At 38.8% G+C, this 21276-nt stretch overlaps 1 protein-coding gene across 1 annotated transcript in view; it reads right to left on the bottom strand.

Annotated features, from left to right (window-relative positions):
- FBN1 (fibrillin 1) overlaps nucleotides 1-21276 on the bottom strand; it is a 147490-nt gene that overhangs the window by 106065 nt on the left and 20149 nt on the right. Inside the window, exons 4-5 of the mRNA XM_017805157.1 lie at nucleotides 18900-18995; nucleotides 17252-17347 (exon numbers count right to left, since the gene is read on the bottom strand). Of these exons, the coding sequence (XP_017660646.1) occupies nucleotides 17252-17347; nucleotides 18900-18995 (192 nt within the window). The remainder of the gene's footprint in view (nucleotides 1-17251; nucleotides 17348-18899; nucleotides 18996-21276) is intronic.

Below are 21276 nucleotides of genomic sequence, written 5' to 3'. Positions count from 1 at the left end.
ACACTGACATACTGAAAAGGAGGGAGAGTCTTGTGGTTGAGACACTTGGCTGGGACTGAGATGACCTGGGTTCAGTTTCAGACTCTGCTACAGACTCCCTGTACGTCCTCACACAAGTGACTTAATCTCCCTGTATATTAGCTCCCCACATGGAACGTGGGGCTGCCAATATTTCTGGATGATGTTGGGGTTTTTTCCTCTTCAGACTACACAGCCTTTGGGACAGAGACTTGTATGTTTTCTGAATGATAAAGGGAGCCTCAAGCTGAGTTCAGGCCTCTTGGCATCACCCTAATAAAATGAGAAAAGATCTTTCATGTAAAGTTTTTTGTGTTAAGATCCTTCAAGGATCTTTTTGTTGGGTTGATTTGGGGTTGCATTTTTGGGGGGGGATGGGAGACTGTTGTGGTGGAGTTTTCTGGGGGAATTTTTGGCTTTTTAATGTTCAATTAATTGTTAGTTTCTAGTAAAAGACAAGAGGAATTCACTCCTGGGATTTTCTGTGCTGGGCGAGTGCAACAGCAGCAGAACACATTCCACAGAGGAACTCATGCACAATCAATTAGGTCGTCTAATTAATTTTCCAACTCAATAGATGCTATGAACTATTTTTTTTTCAGAAATATATCTATACTGGATACACATGTGTAAAAGCAATCCAAAAACTTCTAAAATCTTAAAGGAGAGGGACAGATAATATTCACTTGAAGAGAACAGGCTGCTACATGGGAATGATGCCCTCTCACGTGGGATTCATATTTCTGTCATGAAGGGAGAAAACACACACCGGGGGATAAGAGTATTTTCCAGTTGACAAGGTTATGTAGTTACCATTAGGGACTGACTTGTTAATCAGTATTTATAGTGATTTATGATATTAGGGTACCCTATAATTAGGGAGAATGCAAACATTGACCATGTGGAGAGAAAGAGCAAAAGACCCATTTAAAAATAGGCTTGAACCAAACAGGGACAAAAAATGTAAATATTTACAGGGGTTTTAATCACAGATTACATAAGGTGCTACAGCATCTAACAACAGATATCTGTTTCTCTAGTCCTAATTCAAACAAAATCTCAACTAGCATCACCAGAACTGTGTCTGAATAAGGACTCTGGAACGAAGATTGAAACATGCAGGAGAAGAATGGCTAGAGAATTTTCTGCCTTCTCTCACAGGGACTTCAGCAGCAAATTTTCAACTGACATGAATTTTCTCTGTACTTCCTTTCCCATCATTGTGATCACCCAAAAGCCCTTATTCCACACCAACATGATGAAGTGTTTGTGAGATTAGAATTATAATTGTGATGTCTGGATTAAAACAGTGAGCTGTGACATTTCTAAGAGTCCTAAGGGAGATGACAGTGAGTTACAGAGAATACACAGATACTTGATAATCCACAATTATGGGAAAGCAGATAGAAGCACAACAAAGCACTTCAGCTGGGATTTTATTACAGGCATTTCTATGGAAGCACAGACTAGATTTAGAGAGAACTTATAAAAATGCCCACAGTAAATATAAAGTGATAAATGTAACAGTTTCTCCAACCTGTAACACTAATCAGTATTCTCTTAGTAACTGTTTCAAGCAATGTGGCTGCTGGGTCAGATGAAGGGACGAGAGAGAGAGCAAGCTCTGGAAACGATACATACTGCTTGTAGGTAGGGGAAAACCAGAGCAGAGAGCCTTCAGGGAACAAGTGTGAAGGAAACAAGGATACAAAGAAGCAAAACAGCAAAAGAGCAGAGGGAAGAAAAACAGGAAGGCAGCAAAGACGGGATGGATCAAAGCAAATCTCAGAAATGAGTGGGAGGCACAGAGACACGGAGAGATAATCAGTGGGAGCCAGCAGACACCATGTGTGAGAAGGGGAGAAAAGGAAGGGGAAGGGAAGGAAAAGGCTGGCCAGCCCGAGAGCTCTGCCAGCCGACCAGGAGAGGGAAGTTTGCCAGGGCAGGCCGGCCAACTAACTAGGTAAAAATGAGGGCCAGAGCCAACTAGTAGAGAGCAGCCAGGCAGCCAAAGCCATGCAGGAGAGGAATGAGTGCATGGAGCAGGCTGGGAGCAGTTCCAGCTCCACCCGGGAACCAGGTGACCTGCGGGAAACACCTCCCTTTGCAGGAGGTGAATTGGGCATTAGCAGCACTGCCCCCTGTGCTCCAGGAATGGCACTGAGCAAGAAGCAAAAAGGTGCCTGAGAATGTCCCAGCAATGGGATGAGAATCTCACTGACACATCTGGCTATCCACTCTGAAATACTATCCACTAGTATCACTGGGTGGCCAAATGTGAATAAACAATGATTACACAAATGGCAGATATTAACCACCCATTTTTCTAAAAGGCATTTTCCTTGCAATTGTAGAGTTTGATTTCCATATCCTTTTTCTACTTTGATATTTTCAAGTTGATAAGGTACAAATTATGTACCCCCATATTATTTATTGAGTTTAATGTCATAATCCTAAATCAGGAAAAACAAACACCAGGCCAGTGATAAATGAGGGTATGAGATAAAAAAGGGCTTACAAACCACATGAAGAATGGCCTAATCTAGCACTGACAACATACTACTTATCTGTTAAATTAGGCAGCTCCTATCTATCCATTTCAAAGAAATAAAATTAAATGTATTGAATGAGAAAAAATTTAAAGCTGTTGCTAATGGATTTCTACTAGATAGTAAATACTTGTGCTGTCTTCTGAACTATTTCTCCCCACTGAATGAATAACTGAACAATTGAGTGGATCAGAATAAACTGTGGCAAGGCCTAATTGTGTTCCTATCTTTAGATTTAAACTTTATACTTAATTAAAAAAAAAAAGCGCCAGTAAAATATATATATTTAAATTATTTTTGAGAAGAACAAGCTTCATTTCACAGTCATCAGACTGTTAAGCACATTCTGTTCATTTTTTCTCCCTGTTAGTTTTGTTCTCCCCAACAAGTTTTCCTGCTTTAACTCAGCATCATATGAAGCAAGTACTTAGTTTGACAGGCGGTCCTATCAAGGAATCAGGGCTCACAGAATGAACAGGAATCAGGACTCACAGAAGTGAAGCAATCCAGATATAGGCAGTGTCTCAATGCTTATCTTACCCTTCTAGAAATAGGGTCTGATCCCCAGAGTAAGCTACTAATCCAATTCAACTCCCTAAACTCCTCAAGCCAAAAGGAGATTCCCAGCTGAGACAGAGGATACTTTACATATTAAAAGACAAATTCTGCTTGGGACCAAGTGCAAGAGAATGGTACATGAAGGCAGCACCTTGGGTTTCCCACAACTGGTCAGAGGAGAGAGAGGAAGGGAAGCAGGAAGGAGTGCCCATCTACTGCTGGGGAGCAGTGAAGAGTTAAGAGGGGTAAGCATACAGAGTACAGCATAGTGCAGTTTAAAGTTCCTCTGTGGGAGCTCTGGCATCTGCCTAAGCTGCAAGGTTTAGCAATTACAGTGCCAATTTAAACTTGTACCTAAAAATATAGGAAATATTTTCATTTTTAGTAGAATGGGTACATTTAACAATCTAGGTGGTCACCAATACACATGTGCATCACTCCCATCAACGTTAGTGGAATAACAGACTGTTCTGAGTGGTGTCTAAAGTTTCAGCTATTTGTAAACCAGCACTGTGGGAAAACTTTTAGGCAGCTTTAAAAAAATTCTCATTAAACAGCAGACAGCTCATAATTTAAGACACTTCAGTGGAAGAAAAAACTTCCTCCTCACTATCAGAAGTATTTTGCACTATATCCAAAAGGTAAGTAGGATTTCCTGAAGAAATAATGCCTTTTATCCACATTCCTTGTCAGGAAAGTGTCTCAATATCTGTTTTAATAATTGAGTTTTGGATTTCAACTACACTAGTGATAAATAACATTCGCATTAGAAAAATGTTTTTAGAGTATCAAATAGTTTAGTCTTATAAAATAAAATAAGCTTGTGGTGGTTAAACTACCCTTACATAAGAACATTTTATTAGTGTGTGAATATACTATAAGCTTAAGTTATAAAGATAATTTAGCCCACACGTCTGAAATGAGATAACCACTGGATTGGAACTCTTGCTTGGCAGGATGCTGATCTCTTTCTTTCCCCCATTTCATTTAATTAGGAACTTGAAATTGGATCAGCAACTTTTAAACAGCTGATTAAAAGGCCTGTTCACAAAAGTGATCTTGGTTATTCTTCCTGTGAGCATCAGGCTGCCCCTCTGCAGGGCAGCAAGCCCTCCTGACACACTGTGATCTCATTCCGCTTCGGAAGAGGTGTGGGAGAATCACTGCCATCCTGGGTACTGCACCTGCACCTCTGCAGCAATATCCCACCACTGCAAACCACACACAGGACTGACTACTTAAACAAGAACCAACCAACCAAATAAACCCAAAACAACAACAACAAATAATAATAAAAAAAAGACAAAGACATAATCTCATGGAAAAAGGAAGGGACAAAACTATTCCACATCCACTCCAATTTGAGCATAACCTAAAACCAACTAAAATGCAAAGATCTGCTTACACTTCACCAGAGGCCATTGGAGGACACATATACAAACTTGTCTATGTGTTAACCAATGTACATTAACACACCTGCATTCTAAAACCACTTTGGAAATGAGAATATCATATGAAAGACTGTGTATGCAGCATGCAAACCCAAAAGGAAAAGAACAGGAAAAGAACATTATATTATAAAACTGAAAGAGGTTGTATTTTCTTTGCTATTTACTCTACTAGAATATTTCTTATTCATCATCTTGAAATCCCTAATTGCAGTTAAAAATAAAATACCATTCCATATAATGGCATTTTCTATACCCTACAGCCATAGATAAGAGTCTTCTTTGCTAAAACAATATGTGGCTTACGCCTTTAAGCACTTCTAACTTTTATCCAATATTGCTGATTGGAAGTATTGTGTGGTAGCACAGCACAGATCCAATTGCTTTCTCAATAATCTTATTGAAATCTGGCTGACAAGATCTGATCAGGTCAACCCTGACTCCTGATTGAAAGCCCACCTAGGTCTTTGGATGTCCCTTTCATGTGAGTATGTGTGTGAAACAAATGTACAATCTACCCTGTGAACTCAGCCAAGCAAAAGGCTGTAGAATAAACATAAGCCATTGCCTGCAGGGTTGGGCAATAGTTTACACTAAGTGGCAAATCATTACTGCTTTCGATGTTGATTGAAATGCCAGTCATCTCGAACTCTCGGTATTTCCTGGGATGCAATGGGCACTTGCCTAGAAATATCATTTGTGGTATTTCATGCAGGGTCACTGCATAACAGTTTCTAAGATTACCCAAATATTTATGAACAAGGAATAGAAGTTATATGTCCATATGCACAAACCCCACCTAATTAGTTTAAATTATTTCAGACAGTAAAAAACTCAATTCTCACATCACGAATTCCTTCAGCAGACAAACACAAAGCAGCCTCTCAGTAGGGGGAGATGTCAAAAGGAGCTCCTGTAAGCTGCACTCCAGACAACTACAACTGAAGTGTCAAAACTACCTTAATTCTTCTCAGTAAGTCTCTCCTCCATTATACAGAATTCAAGGATGTGTTACCATTTTTTTCAAAGAGGACCAGGATACCACTCCTAACATGTTCTGGGTATGGTCAAATCATTGATGCAAAATCTTGCTGCTGTTGCAGAGTAACAAAGAGAAATTCCTCCCAGCTTGAGACTGAACGGGACATCAACAACGTAGGCTGAAGGAAGTTGTTATTTCTATTCAAAATTCTAAACAGCTGTTTTCAAGGCAGATTAAAAGATTTTTCAATGTTTGGATTCAACTCAAGAGCTTTATCTAACGCATACTTTGTATTTGAGTATTTGTTGAATTAGAAATTTAATAGAGCAGCTGAGTATTTTAAAATCTTTTGGAAGATGTGAAAAAGGGATGTGAACTCTAGCACACCCTGTAAAACATAAATTTCTTACCAAAAGAATATGTTATTCATGTGCTCTGTACATTAGGTCAATTATTACTCACTTTCTTTGGAGAACAACCAAGTGCCTCCACCCTTTATAACAGAGCACTGTAATCAACTGTAGCAAGAATAGCAGAATTATTCTAATACACATCAGTGGCTCAGGCCTGAGCTTAAAAAGGCTTGAACAGTAAGAGACTAAGATGGATTTGCCGTCATATTTCCTTTTTTTTTTTCAAGAGGGAGAGAAATTAATGTTTCTTTGTACACCTTTGTAAATAATTTCAATTTCACATAAATAGGGGAAAAAATTATAAAAAGGAATGCTTTAAATTTGCCCTCCAATTTAAACACTTCCACTATTTAATAACAAATTCCATAAACATTCTGATAGCAATACTTCTTCCATTGCACGTCTTTCATTTCTGCTAACCCAGTTTAACCTCTCATCTTCCTTGCAGTCAGCAGCTGTACAAAGCATTTATTTTTTTTTGTACTGACATCAGCAAGTGACTGAAGTGCTAGTGCTAGATTTAAAATGCCTTCTGAAACCATGAGTTTTTGTATTGAATTTGGAACAGAGTTTGATACAACTTGTACTGTTAGTTTAATATAGTATCACCTTTCACGGAGCCATATCTTGTTGGGTTCCTGCTGGGACCTGAGAGCTGAAATAGCACAGGGTTTAATGCATGGCACTTCATTTTGCCCAGCCTGGCTCAGGCCAAGAGAAGCATTTCAAATTATTTAGATAACCACACAGATTAAATACCCAGCAAGATAGCCTGCTAAGTCATTCATCATTTGCCATTCCTGGCCTGTGCTTGTGTCTAGCAATGTTTTTACTAGAAGAGCCGTTCAGATGAATGGAATGCACATCTCTGCTGGGTCTCCCCTGCCCAAGCAGCAGTCTAAACTTCTCAACCTGCCTTCAGTGCTCTTTTCCCAAGATTGTGAAAACTATTTGGCTACATCCCTTCTGACATCCTCTTCTTACCTATCTTCCCTCCTCACCTGTTTCTCTTGCTTTTTCTTTATGAGCCCAGATTTCCTCTCCTTACTTCAATGCCTCAAAATGGTCACAAATCACCCTCTTATTACTCCTCTATTCTTCAACTCAAGAATCAAGCAATTGGAATTAGTTCACACCGCGTGGTGCAATTCAATTCCAGACACAGCATCTACATCATTAAATTATGTCTTATCTTAAAGATTACTGGAGCCCAAGTAACCCAGCATCAACTCTCCTTTCACTTACCTCATCTTTCACTGCCCATTTCAATGGCAGATCTTTTTGCCTTCCTGCCCTGTGGCCTGGAAGTAATTTTTGACCCTGTGGTTCCTTCTGAAGCCTGTATTAATCCCATTGTAAAGCTGTCATACTTCCATTTTACAAATCTCTCCAAGTTACCACTCATACTGTCCCTCCAGGACATAGAGATTCTCATAAAGGCTTTCATCATATCCCAGCAGGACAATTATAGTTCATTGCTCTCTGGTTTTACTGTTACCTCTTACAAACATTTCAAGTTCAAGCAGTACCCTGTCACTGTACTGCTCAGCTGAACTGTCTAGCCATATTATTCCAGCCCAAAGACAAATCCAACACCCCTTGAAGAAGCAGTTCAAGGTGCCTCACTTTAAGATCCATCTTAATTGCACTTTGAAGAAAGTGCACAACGTGCTCTTTCCACTTTATGTTCACTGCTTTGCTTCTTGCTGCCGTTCTCAGGAACGTAAGGAGACATAGGAGCTTTTGAGGTCCTGAAATCTCCTGTCACTGAGGAACCCAGCTGCCTCCTAAATCAGGTGAAATATCACTCAAGTACCTATTAGGTCTCCCCATTTTTTGTCTTAAGTGACAAGCAGGTAAGTACAATCAGTGTCCAGTGCAAACAGGAAAACTCCCCTTACAGTGTCTATAGTTACTAGCAGTTAAAACCATTCCCAATTCCACACCCCATGAACCACTGTAATTTTGACAGCTTTTTTTTTTTTCAAGATGTTCCATTTTTAGACTTCTATTAGGCAAGTACATTAGAAATTATCAGCATAACTTGTGCTTTCATTTCACAGCACTCAATCAATTGTTGCCACAGGATAAATACTCCCTGTATTCTGGGTAGCAGAACACACAAATAAAATAAAAAAACCACAGAAGATCCAGAATTATGAACACTTTGACAATGACACTGGATCCTCATTAAATGGCTAGTAGGTCTGAATGATACAGCTGAAGGTTTTACAAATCACAGACTAACATATATTTTAACACACCCTCTGGTGTGACTGGCCACAGTCCTGGGTAACCTGCTCAAGTTGGATCAGGGGAGATGGACTAGATGATCTCAAGAGGTCTCTTCCACCTAAGCAATTCTATAAGCTGAAATACAGTTAGAAATTATCCTCTCTCCCTGTAATTCTTACAGGTCTATTTTTTAGAAAATGTAAATGCATTGTTTGATAGATGGGAGTTACTCCACTAAACAGCAGATGTGCACTTTAGTGTCTGTTTTTGCTGGAGATGAACTGATTTCCCAAGCCTTGCTGAAAACTCATCTATTAGTAGATTCAGTGGAACCATTGTAAGCAGTAGGACCTACGAGGAAGGACTTAGGGCAAAAACTGGTGGCTTAATCTTGAGACCAAAGAGCACTATGAGATTCCTGTGTATAGAGAAACAAGAAAGAAAATGGAGAGTCTAATAAAATACCACTGAACTTATGACCACTGCTGCAATGCCAGCAAGAATCCTTCTCCTGCTTCAGCTCAGGGGAGCAGGGGCTTTGTCCCATGCTGTGTGTAGTGGTGCAGGATGAAAGGATCAGCCACCACTTCCCCAAGGAGGCAAGAACTGTGAGCATACAGGTTTCTGCTGAGCTCTGCTTCCCTATGACTGTCAGCACCTCTGTGTTGGAAGAAAAAGCATTAGAGGGTCACAGAAGACCATTTGTTCCAAGGAGTAAGGAGCAAACGGGGACAGCACTAAATGCCTGGCAGTCATTGGGTAAACTTCACAGAAAACATAAATGTTGGGGGCAGGACCATTACAAAACATGATCAAGACCATTTGGTAAGCCAGGCTTACTGGAGTTAAATGCTTTTTACAAACAGTGTCACACTCTAAGTTAAACATTCAGGGACAAGTTAAACTTGTAAAAAATAAAAAAGAGGCCACTCCTTCAGTATGGGACTTGTAATTTGAATTAACCACCAGGAAACAAAATTAAGGCTAGGGCACAGCAGTCACACTAAGCTACCTGAGCTAGGTTAGCCTGGGTAATGCCTGCAACAGATACAAAACAAATGCATAAGGTCACATGCAAAAAACAGGTGCTTAAAAGGTTTCATATTTCTTTTCTGAAAATATAAAACCCTATGTGTATATATGAGTGTAAACACACATGCACTTTTAATAACTTTCATGCTTTTTTAAAATTACTTTTCCCTAGCCTTTGCACACCTTCCCACAAAAAGAAATACTGAATCTTGGTTTCTTTACATAACAAAATTCCACCTTTTTCCAAAAGGGATAAGGAGTGCAAAGCCAGACTCTATTTTACAGCATAGAAGAATGTGGAGAGTGATATTTCTCTCAGGGCTACTTTCTTTTCAGACCTTATTTAGGCCTCTTTTCTTTCCCTACAGCATTTCTCTAAAGTGCCAAATGTACAAGCTGTCACCAAAAAAAAAAAAAATAAATACAAAAACTACTCCGTCAATATTCATGAACTTCTCAAGGGCAACTGGAAGTGAGAATGTGCCTGTCCTTACAGCTGTCCTTTGGTAGTTGTTTCCCATAATTTTTTGTGGCATTTATGCTGCAAAAGATAGGAGATATCTTTCTAAAAGCAACAGTTTACTCCAGAAAAGTTTTAATTTTTACAGAGATTTCATCAGCTCTGTTACCAATATATTGCAAAAAAACTTTTATGTGTCAAAATAGTCCCACTGACCACTTTGAGCACCTCTGCTTAAGATGCATTTTCATTAGCATTTTCCAGCTGACCTATATAAAAGATTTGTTTTACTTGGACATGCCCTCGTCAGTTTATCCTTGCATTAGGTACGATCTATGATGTTTTAAAAGAGTTTCTTTTTTTTGTTAGAGCTGACCACCATGAAAGTTTTAGGTCACTTTAAAAAACAAAGAAAGAAAAAAAATTAAGTCCATAACCTAAACTTGACTGAGGCACCATCACACTGATATTTGTTTGTGTTGCAACTGAAACAAAAATTTTCAGTTTACCAGCCCAACAAGAAAAAAAAAGCTATGAATGGGTGATTCACAAGGAAAACATTTGTTTTCATTGTAACAAATCAAAGGATTTCAGGTAGCTGTGCTTTCTTATACCAAAATATATTGCAGACCAGAGAAAAAGGAACACTTTTCTCCAGGAAAAGCTAAGCAAGCATTGTTAGATAAGTTCTCAGCTGCATTTACTCATTCCCTGTATTATGTACAACTCCAGGAGTCACCATTTTGAAAGCACTTTTTCTCTGGAAAGTTCCACGAGAAATTAATTTTACCCACCTATTTTATTTCCCACAAGTTTTGTAGTGACCCAGAAATTGGGAGATGGCTGAAATTAGAAAAACGAGCCTGGTACAATGGTAGTAAGAGAGGAAGAATAGCTTGAAGACACTCATTCTGAAGGCCTCAAATGCACAACTGTGCTGCAATGACAACCAACATCAGTAAAAGCTGATTCAATCTTTCAGCACACACAAAAAAGTTGACTCTCGTGATACAACACATCAGATGGATTCTTTCCAATTCTCCCTGGAACGCCACAGAGCACAGATCTGGCAGTGCAGGCCATTCAGGGAAGATATGTCTCTCAACTGCCTGCACTGTGTATATAAAAGTTATATCTGTATTAATGTAACATCCCATAACCAAATACACAAAGACATCTCTCTGTCTTACAACTTCTACAAAGCCTCTTGATGAAAGCACAGGCTCTGTTCTTCCCTTCCTAAGACACTACAGTTCCAACTGCAAGTACCACGTGCAAGCAGAGCCAGCACAAGGTTCAGCCTATCTGCAGTGAGAGCAGAACCAAATTTGTTGCACAGCAAACACGTGCCACAGGCTGCCAGCACACTTGGAGGTAGGAGTCAGGTTCAACAACAAAGCTGTCTGCAGTTCCAGAAGGATGATAGTGATTCTCACGTGAGTCCCTTCAATACCCCACATGCAAGAAACAAATCTTACAGGTTAGTACAATGCAACTATTTCATTCAAATGTTTTTATCCTCACTTATACCAAAAATATGGACTTCCCAATTTGTGATTACATTTGTATGCATCTCCACTGCTACAATGAAAATCAAACCAAACCAAAGTCCAAACAATACCTTATTGCACATCTAAAGGTCAGTGCCCTTAGCAGCCAATCAAGAAGGCATGGAAGTATAGAAAGGTCTGCCAAACAGTTGAATGAAAACTTTACATTTGGATTTGTTTGACTGAAACCAAAACTCAATTTGGAACAAAATGTAAATGTTCAGCTTCATGTACAAAAGTTGGAGCCCTCACATCTCACATGAGACCTTAGCCATATGTACTTAATCATTTATGGATCTGGATTAAACTTTTAAGCACATATCCGAAGAAACATTTTAAAACTTGCTATGTGATATTTTAGGATACACAAAGCATAGAGCAAGCAACACAGGACAGGTTATGGGGTGTGTTTGCAAGGAGCAAAACAATGGATAAAAGCCTTCACATACACAAGATCCCTAAAAATGCTTTTTGGCATCAAATAACAGACTGAGCTGAGTCCTGAGTTCTGATCCAGAGAGTTACTGATTATATTGCTAAGTATGATGAAGAATCTTAAATCACACAAAATTATTCTGTAGAGACTAACTTCTCCACCAAAAAGCTGCAGCTTCAATTTTAAAAATTTAAAAACTAATCCACTTAATCTCATCCTATTTTATAGAAAAGATAATCCAAGACACCAATATTGAATTTTTGTTTTAAAACAAAAAGGTGACAACATGTATTAAAATTACTTTAAACTCAGTAAAACATCACTCTGTGACTGAATGTATTGATCCTCAGCCTGAAGCCATTTTTCATAACTTTTCAGGGTGAAAAATGTGTGCAAGAATCCTTATTCCAGGCCTTCAAGTTTAGCCATCCTTTAGCTTGCTGCTATAACACTGTACATGCATTCATGTTACAGGGCTGCAGAAACTACATGTCTATGTCAACAGATGTGTTTCTTGGAAGAAAGCTACAGAAATCAAGTTTATTCAAATGTTTGCCAGCTACCATATGCTGCAATACTACTTTAAATGCAACATACGGCTTTGGGAACATACTTTTACTGCTATCTACACTTTGTTATTTACTTTCCATTTAGACTAAATACCAGAGACGGGGCACACTAAGGGGTGCAGTGTCCTCTTTGTGAAAACATTCTACCCGTTGTAGTATTTAGAAAGAAAAAAATATACAGAGCCCTACACTACTCTTGACCACTTTCAGCGGCTGCACTTTCATAAAGAGGCTCTGGGAAAGATATTTTTACATATGGCATTAATTCTGGGAACTTTTAATAATGGCCAAATATAATTAAAAATTATGCAAAAATTCCTGCCATGAAGAGAGCAGTACAGAAACGACTCTGTTTGAAGAAAAAGCAATCATTTGCTCATATTCTGAGTCCAGAAAAAAAACAAAACACACGTGGTACGTTTTTGATATTTGAACTACATCAGGTCCAATTCTGCTCCAAAGCAAAGTGAGTGGCAAAACTCCAGAATGCATCAGGATTGAGCCCCTGATGTTGTCACAAGCATTCAAATAAACAAACAGGGCTGTAACACATTCTGAGCTTCCACTGTGTTCCTCTAAATGAATCCAGACAGAAAAAGAAAAGCATATTTCACTGCATTTCTGCAAGACAAGGATAACAACAATGTACAATTTTATATTTTATAGAATTCACCGTCTCAAAGTATAATTACCCAAATGTCCACAGAGAAAGAGCTTCAAATAGTCAAGAAAGCCTTTATGCACAAGTTTGGAGGCACAGTTCTACCAAATCTGATAGGGTTGTCTGATCTCTCTGAGCTCCTAACATCAATTTTTCCTATGGACTTTCATAAAGTCCATGATATAGGGATGTCTTCACACGACCCAAACATGGGCATCTCCTATAGCCAGCTAAATCCCCCAGGCTCTTTCACAGATAATAAAAAGAGCTGTCGATGTTCTGAATCATCCTTAAGGGAACATAAGCTAAGTCTCTGCTCTCAAACTCTTCAGCAGCTTTAAAAGGAACTGCAGAATCTGTAACTCACTTGTTATTCAGCACTAGCAGACAAATGGCATAAAGATGGCATCTGGTTTTTAACCAATGGGAGAAATTTTGCATTGCCTGCATCTTCATTTTCTGTTACCTGTGATTTCTTTTCATTAACAACATGACTACTGATAAGCCAAAAGCTGAGTGAACCTCCTGCATCTTAACTAACTGTGAAAGCTTGGGCCAAAATCAAGTAAGGCCATTAAGCACTTGCATAATTTTAGGCATAATGGCATCTCAGGTTTGAGTTTAAAGGCATGTCAAAGCCCATCACTGGACCGCAGTCAGAGAACTCAGCACCTTCCAAAAGAAATCCCTGAAGTCCAAATTTTAACTGAGACAATATCCATGAAATATTTTCCTTTCTGGACTATGTATTTTAAGTGTGTCTTAAATGGTTGTAGGAAGTATCTCCAACTCCACTACACTTTTACTGTTGAGCTTATGGCAAGTCCACCTTTTTTGAACACTATCCCACAGAAAAGCCAGGTCTGTTGTACTTATACACCTGCAGGCACTTGACAGTACACCCAGATGGCTTCTCCTGCTTTGGAAAGGTGCCAAACACCACACCCAGCAGCTCAGGAGTTAACCATACATGTGTACTGCTTAGAGTTACCCATCCAGCCCTGGTGAAGCCAATCTCACCAGTGACATGGCACACACTCCCAGAACGTGAAGAGGAACCCCACTGATAAAAATGAATCTCAAAATTCCTTGTGCTCCTGTTTATAGTGTTTATAATGTTACACTAACATTAACACTTCTAAGACACACAAAAACCAACTTGTGTGCCAAAGCTGTCCAAGGCCAGCTGCTACCCTCTCAAAGAATGACTGAATAAATACATAAAAATACTCATGCCACAAATTGGATGGAGTTTGCTGCACTGTGAAAGCAGCAGGTCTTTCACCAGATAAAGCCCTTTCATTATGCATGTATTTGATGCTATTGACCTACACAGAAGTCTTTTAGATCTTCATCAACAATCACATTAAGTCAGCATTTCCTGAGATAATGCCAACCAGGGTGATTTGTACTATAAATATGACCAAATGTATGGAAAAACTACTTAAAACAGAACTACATGACTTTGTATCTAAGAAACTCGCTCTAACTTTGTTCTAACCACCTGCAACATTTTAACTGTTTTCCCTATCAGACTATCAGAAAAACCTCATTATTTGGTTGCCTCAAATTGTTTTATTCCAGTCAGTTCTAAGCTACAACACATGAAGCAAAGGCTGGAATTTTCTTTGGTCTGTGACGTATGTGCCACAAGCACTATGTGATTGTTACTGTTAGCTGATGCTTGTAGAGAAAAGCAGGGGGTGATTTGCAGCAGTAAATGACTTCCATAACTGTGAGCCTGTGGCATGGCATAACCTCGACATCAAATCACAGCCAAACAGATGGAGACTGTGCACATGCCACAGAACTATAGCACTTCACATTACCTTTCTATCCAGCAACGGTGTTTTCAAAACAATCATCCTCTCCTGCTTCCCCCAGAAATGGGATAGTTTAAGAGACTGTTTCTCTTCAGGAATTTCCTTTTTTTTTCCCTTCTCCATGCACAGAGATGCTTTGGTTTTGTTGTTTTGTTTCCTCCCCCTTTTTCTTTCTAATAAACACACGGTTTTACTCTACAAGGCATGAATCTTGTCAATTTACTGGCTAACATCCATTCACATCAGAAGCCCACCAGGGAGTGTCACAAATCCACATAACTTTCCAAAGCTAGATTCAAAATATGGACCTCTTACTTAGCTGACAGCTGTGTAAAATCATATGCAGCCAGACAACTCCCCAGTGACCACACAGGTGCATGTGCTGAACAAGGCAAGTTATTCTGACTAAGACCAACATTAGTTTATACTTGAAAAGCTATCTTCAGAAAAAGTTTTTCTGATGGCATAATGTGATTCCGAGACAAAAACCACCACACCCTTTTTAGAGGAGGGGAACATATTAGCTCAGCTAGGTAGAGAAGCTGCAGGAAATCTGTGTGAAAGGAGCCAAATTTCAGAGGTTTTCTAGGAAGATATGACTATCATTTGGCCTCAACACACCAAGTGAGCATTAGCCAGAATTCTACAGCTCATTAACAGCTATTTTCTCTTTCATTGATAACTACAGAATCAAACAGATGTTCTAAGTAAAAAACCGCCTATGGACAAGGTATGTAAGTCACAGATTTCCACCTCAGTTGTGCTCAGTAACACGTATGGGATTTCAGGACAGCTTGGTTTGGCTCAAATGGCTCTGTCTCCACCCACCAGAAGGCAGGAGCCCTGAGGGGCAGGACCAAGGCTGTCAGTAGGATTCAGCCTAGAAACTCGCCCAAATGCCAGAGAGTCAAACTGGACTCAGATCAGCCAACACAAAAGTAGCACTGAAGTCTTCTTCTTAAGGCTCAAAAATTTCACCCATGAAGAACAAGCAGAAGTTGTTTGAAATTCCAAGTCTTTACAGTACTGTTCAGTGCATTCTTACCTATAAGCCTTTTTTCTGTTCAAACTTGGGATTTTTAACCTAATTTTATATTTCTCTTACTCCTCTCCAGCAGTAAGATCCCAAGATTCAGAACAGAGCTACTTTTCAATCTTTGGAAAAAAATCACCATTGGTTTGAACTACTTTTATAACATCTGAGTGGACTACTGAAAAGACTTCACACGGTGCCAACAGCAATTTTATGTGCTGTAGGGAGTGCAGGAAATGCCTGCTTCATCCTGCCATCTGTTGTAGCACAGAACAAAAGGCTTTGGTCCCCCAAGAGTTGTTGTTCTGCATCACCCACCTGTGCTGCCCACATAGAAAAGCCAACCTCCTCCAGGTGCAGCACTGACAGTGGTGATCATCTGACACAGCCACTGAAGAAATTTCATGTGCTCAGCACATCCTCCACATGCAAGTCCAAAATCAGATTATTAATGTCTATTCTATCATAGACATGTAACACAACCTATTGTACGAGTAGTATGTATTGATTTCCAACTATCATAACCAATTGATCTAACAAATGAAAATGTTTTATTTTTACAAAACTCAACAGGGCTATTCCTAAACATTGTTCACTATATTGCTCGCAAATGAACCACTAAATTGGTTTAATAACTCCCAAAAAATCCACACACCAGATAAGACAGTTGGTATAGCTGTTTTCACTTGAAAATTGATGAGAATAAATCTGTACAAAATGGAAAGAAAAATTGAATAAACTCTGCCAAAACAAAACATACCAAAGACAGAGGCAAGATGCTGCTTATCACTGGTGTGCAAATGTATCAGATACAAAGAGCTTTTCTGATGACTTAGAAGCTGAAGTTTGAGTAAAAGCACTTATCAATAACTTTCATTTGCCACCACTTCCATTGGAGTATTTTCATTGCAAAAAAGTAAACAATTGCATCTGTGTTTCATCCTGGCCTCTATCCTTATGAAGTTCATGCTACTTCAAATTTACTTTCAGTCTTTGGTCTAACAAAACCAAACACAACCAATTCAACTATAGAACACGGCAGGTAATGGCCCAACAACCTCACTGCTGGAGCAGGGGGTTTGCCCCAGAAAATGAAAACAACGTTTGGTAAACCTACCATGAATTGAAGAACTAATTACTGAAATTACACTAATCAGCACTTGTGAGATATAAAAGTAACAAAAGAAGGTAAGATTGAATGTTAGGTTTTAAATCAAACCTAAAGCTTGCTTTCTTACCAAAAATGCCATTTAAGAAATTTCCTATTTTGCGTTTTTCCATGGCCAATATCTCCACAATGTTCTTCGACTGAAGTTTTCCTTTCAGTAAAACATCCTTATGTTGCATTCTAAAAGAACACTAATGCTATTTTACTTTATTCATAGACAGCAATATTACCATTTTATTTTGTATTACCAGTTAAGTATTTTTAAGTTACTCTTAAGCAAGTTGTAACAATTTTTCCCCCAATTTAGGGCACATACCTCTTTCACACTGGGGTCCAGTAAAGCCATACGTGCAGGCACATCGATTTGGGGCCACACATCTCCCGCCATTTAGACATCCATTTTCACAGACAGCTGGATCAGAGGGAAGGCAAAAGTAATCTTTATTGAGCTACTGCCACAAAGACATGAAGGTATGTACTTGACCAGCTTCACTAAAGTGGCAAAAACGGTAAACATAACAGGATAGGAAACCTTTTTCCTAGAATCTACTTACAGTCTTTTCTTAATTCCTGGCCTCATTGGTATCATGAACTCATCTTTTCAAGGGAGCATAACATAAACACAGTAACAACCACAGTTTTTCTGACCTCTCAGAGCCTTTCTCTTAGGGATGGCTAGACAATCCCATAACCTCAAACTAACATCTCTTTCAACAAATAAACACTGACAGAGACTGCAGATAGAAGATGCAGAAAAAAAATCTCATCTCTAAATCCTCAAATGTATTTGTTCTTCTAACATAATAATCCAGTATTAAAAGGCTGTTTGCTGATGTTAAATAATTCATACTATTAACCAGGATAGCAAAATGTAATCAATATCTATTCTGACTATATTAAACCAAGATATTCTTCCCCTGTACAATGTTGTCACTAGATTCAGGACCCAATTTTCTTCAGAATAAACTCCAAAAGCAGTTGCTCTCAAAAATAATCAGAAAATATAACATGCACATGAAAAAGGAGATCTTTAAACACAACTTGATGGTCATTGAGTAATGTTATTCTTTGTTCCCTTTCACATTCACTTCAGTAGAAAGAAGATTTCCATTTATCCTCTTTTATCCACTTGATATTTCACAGAGAAGGCAGAAATACAATTCTTAATCCTTTCACCATGTGATCCTCCTCCAGATTATTACGGTAAATTCCTGGTCCCAATGAAGTTCATGTAAAGTGTGCCATTGATCTTGACAGAGCACAAAAGGTTTTCATTAAATGAGCTAAACACATTTTCTCTGTCAGACCAATAGTTCACTAGATAGCAATGTGACGACCTTGGTTAAAAGCAGTGTCTACATCCTTATTTGAGCTACTTCACAGCATTCCAGCCAAGAAGAGCGAGAGACTACTAGAGTCAGCTTGGGAGAAATTTTAAGCAGCAGATCCAGGAACACTTTTGGCTAAGGATTGACTGAGGAAATAACAAAAAAAAAAAAATCTGTCTGTCACCTCTAATAAGACATCACCAAAATGAGCAATATATCTCAGGCATACTAGCTAAGTCTGATGCAAATGGTGAAATGAAAACGCTTTGTATTAAAAATCTTAATTTTGTCTATAAAAAGAAAACCGAATCCCATGTACACTCTGGATGTATGGCCTATTGCTCTAGTGAGTTAAAAGTCCTGGAGGTCAATGGCCATAACGGTAGTGTGAGAATTACAGGATCAGGTTATATCCAATTATTACGAATTCATATGATGTTTATTTTAACAGTACTGATCAGAAAGAATTCATTCGGCATTCATTACAAAGTAATGTGTTTTTCTGTAAAACTCCACTACACCTGATAAAAAACAAGGTCAACAGCAGCTGAAATTTAGTGCTAAAGGGTGTCCAATCCACACATCACAGGATTACTTAACTGTGCACAGTTTCTACATTCACAGAAGGGCACTTACGCTGTCCACAGTGTGTTCCTGTGTATCCCTTCTGACAGAGGCAATGGTCATCACTGCAGCTCCCTCCATTCATGCACCGGATGTTACAGTGTTGTACTTGAAAAGGAAAAAGATTTTCCTCAGTTAAACCAAACCAGTCAGAAATACTTAACTGTCTGCTAAAGGACTTAACGTTTTTTTTAGGGATTTATTCTGTGAACAAGAAAGTATTAGAAGTCAAGGATGCACATTTTAGGACAGATACTACACTGGCACTACAGAACACAACAGATTTATAGTACCCAAGGAATATAGGACATGGTGCAAGAATTTGATGCCCCCCTCATTCACTGAAGTCAAAGGCATTTTATATGAGTATAAATCCACAGAGCTTTTTTCATAGTTTGCAACGATGAGAACAAGCCATTAGTAAGGGAAAAGTACTAAAGTTCTGGCAGATACCATCAAAAGGAAAGGGCATCTTATCATCTGGGAAACTGGGGAGGGAAGTATTAAAGGGAAGCATATAAGGAAGCTCCTGAAGACAGCCTTCTTTTGCCAACACATACAATACCAGAAGCTGATCTGGCCAGGTAGGACTTGCTGCATAAAAAGGAAAAATAAAAGAGTGATTTCTTTCTTTATGTCATCTGTGGGCTCACCCCAGCAGTAGAGCTGCTGCCAGCTGCTGTACTTGGGATCTGCAGAGCTCACAGACAGCGTTTCCCCAGAGCCAACAACCTTCCCCTGCAAGGGGCAGAGGCAGGGGAGCAGCAAACTCTCCTCAGCTGCAGCCCCACCATTTATAATAGCTAACAAGCAGCTTAAACCCCATGCCAGCAAAGCATAATGTCTGTGCTGCATTTCTCCAGTAATAAGGAAAAATATATTTTTTAACTAGATGTTAGGAGCAACTAAAAGTATGTCAGGCTCTTCATCAGGCACAGAGAAGTGGGCAGGCCTCCCAACAAAGTGAAGTCCTTACAGGTCCTGCTGTCCAACACAGCTGCGAACTGGGGCCCGCACTCCAGTAAGCAGCTGGGAAATGGTTTTCCTCCTAACAGGAACCACATGAAAGGCTCCTCCCCAGATAGGATTACAGTCTGATCAGCATTTCAGTAGACTGTGATGCAGCACTGGATACCTACAACATGCTGTTTGAAATGCTCAGGATTGAAAAATAGAAATTGCATCCCCATCAGAGCCTGTTGCTAACAGGTGTTATGCCAACCACAGAATTTTTCTTCTTGCACAAAACCCTTAAGCATCATTTGGCTTTTTACAGTTCAGAAGTATGTGAATGGAATTTTATTTTTAAGTAAAAATAATAATTTTAGCTGTATTTCCTTCCATAGCAATATGAATCCATAGAACAGAAGTTAAACATGAAACTAGAGAAAGGATTTAAAACAACCTAGCATTTAAAGCACTCCCTTCTTAATTCTTCAATTGTAAAAGTAAAAACTGTGTATTACATTTCTTATGTGTTTAATAGTTACAACACATCTTTGTTCTACTTTGGATGTACTTCAGTACTTCAGGCAACAAAAATGTACTAACATTCCTCAACAAAAAGTAAAATTGTCTGCAAACACAGAGTGAATATCTGGTGAAGATTTTTGGACTATGTCCTAAGTAGGTCAGAAAAAGGTGTATAGTTACTTTAAAATGTGTAGTTCAACTTAGCTTTATACAATCTTAGAAAAACAGAGGGGATTACAAAAAGCATAGGAAATGATATCATCTGTCAAGCAGGGAAGGAACTTAAAAACCACAAACTGATTTCAATTAGAGCAAGCTATGCCAAGAGCTAATTTCCATTCCCACATGAAGACCAAAGCCATTTAAATAGTTTGAGCTACATTCGAGATAAAAAGGTTAACAGTAGCTTATAGGATGATTTTCATATTATTTGTTCAAGTAAAGTAAAGTATATTGCCCCATTTTGGGATAAGGAGTGGTTTTACACATAACACACACAAACACAAAGTTTCCATAATTTGTCCTACTGCTTCTTAAAAGAACTTTTCCAAGGTAAAATATTACTTCCTCTTTTATAAACTAAAATCATTATGGGAGATTGCTGGGACACCAATCATCTTTATTAAAATGAGCCATCTAAATCAGTGAGCTTTCTCCCTTATTACCAGGCAAGAAAATCAGTGGCATACACTTGGTAAACTAATTACTTATTTTCTGCCCTCTTTTGAGGGAATGTTGAAAAGAGTATTTCCAAAATCATACCGACTATTCTGAAACATTACCTTTCCAAAAGTTTATAGAAACACATTCAAAGGCTGTCTGGAGCTCAGATGATGATGTTAAGAATGCATTTTTGAAAACTAGCATATTAATGCTGGTCCAGGTTCTCTTTTCTCAGCTATATCAACAATTCTGC

The sequence above is a fragment of the Lepidothrix coronata genome, unplaced genomic scaffold, assembly GCF_001604755.1.
Source record: "Lepidothrix coronata isolate B3197 unplaced genomic scaffold, Lepidothrix_coronata-1.0 Scaffold11, whole genome shotgun sequence".
Classification (NCBI taxonomy): Eukaryota; Metazoa; Chordata; class Aves; order Passeriformes; family Pipridae; genus Lepidothrix; species Lepidothrix coronata.
Note: the sequence above shows the minus strand (reverse complement) of the source record. Positions and strands in the feature narration are given on the sequence as shown.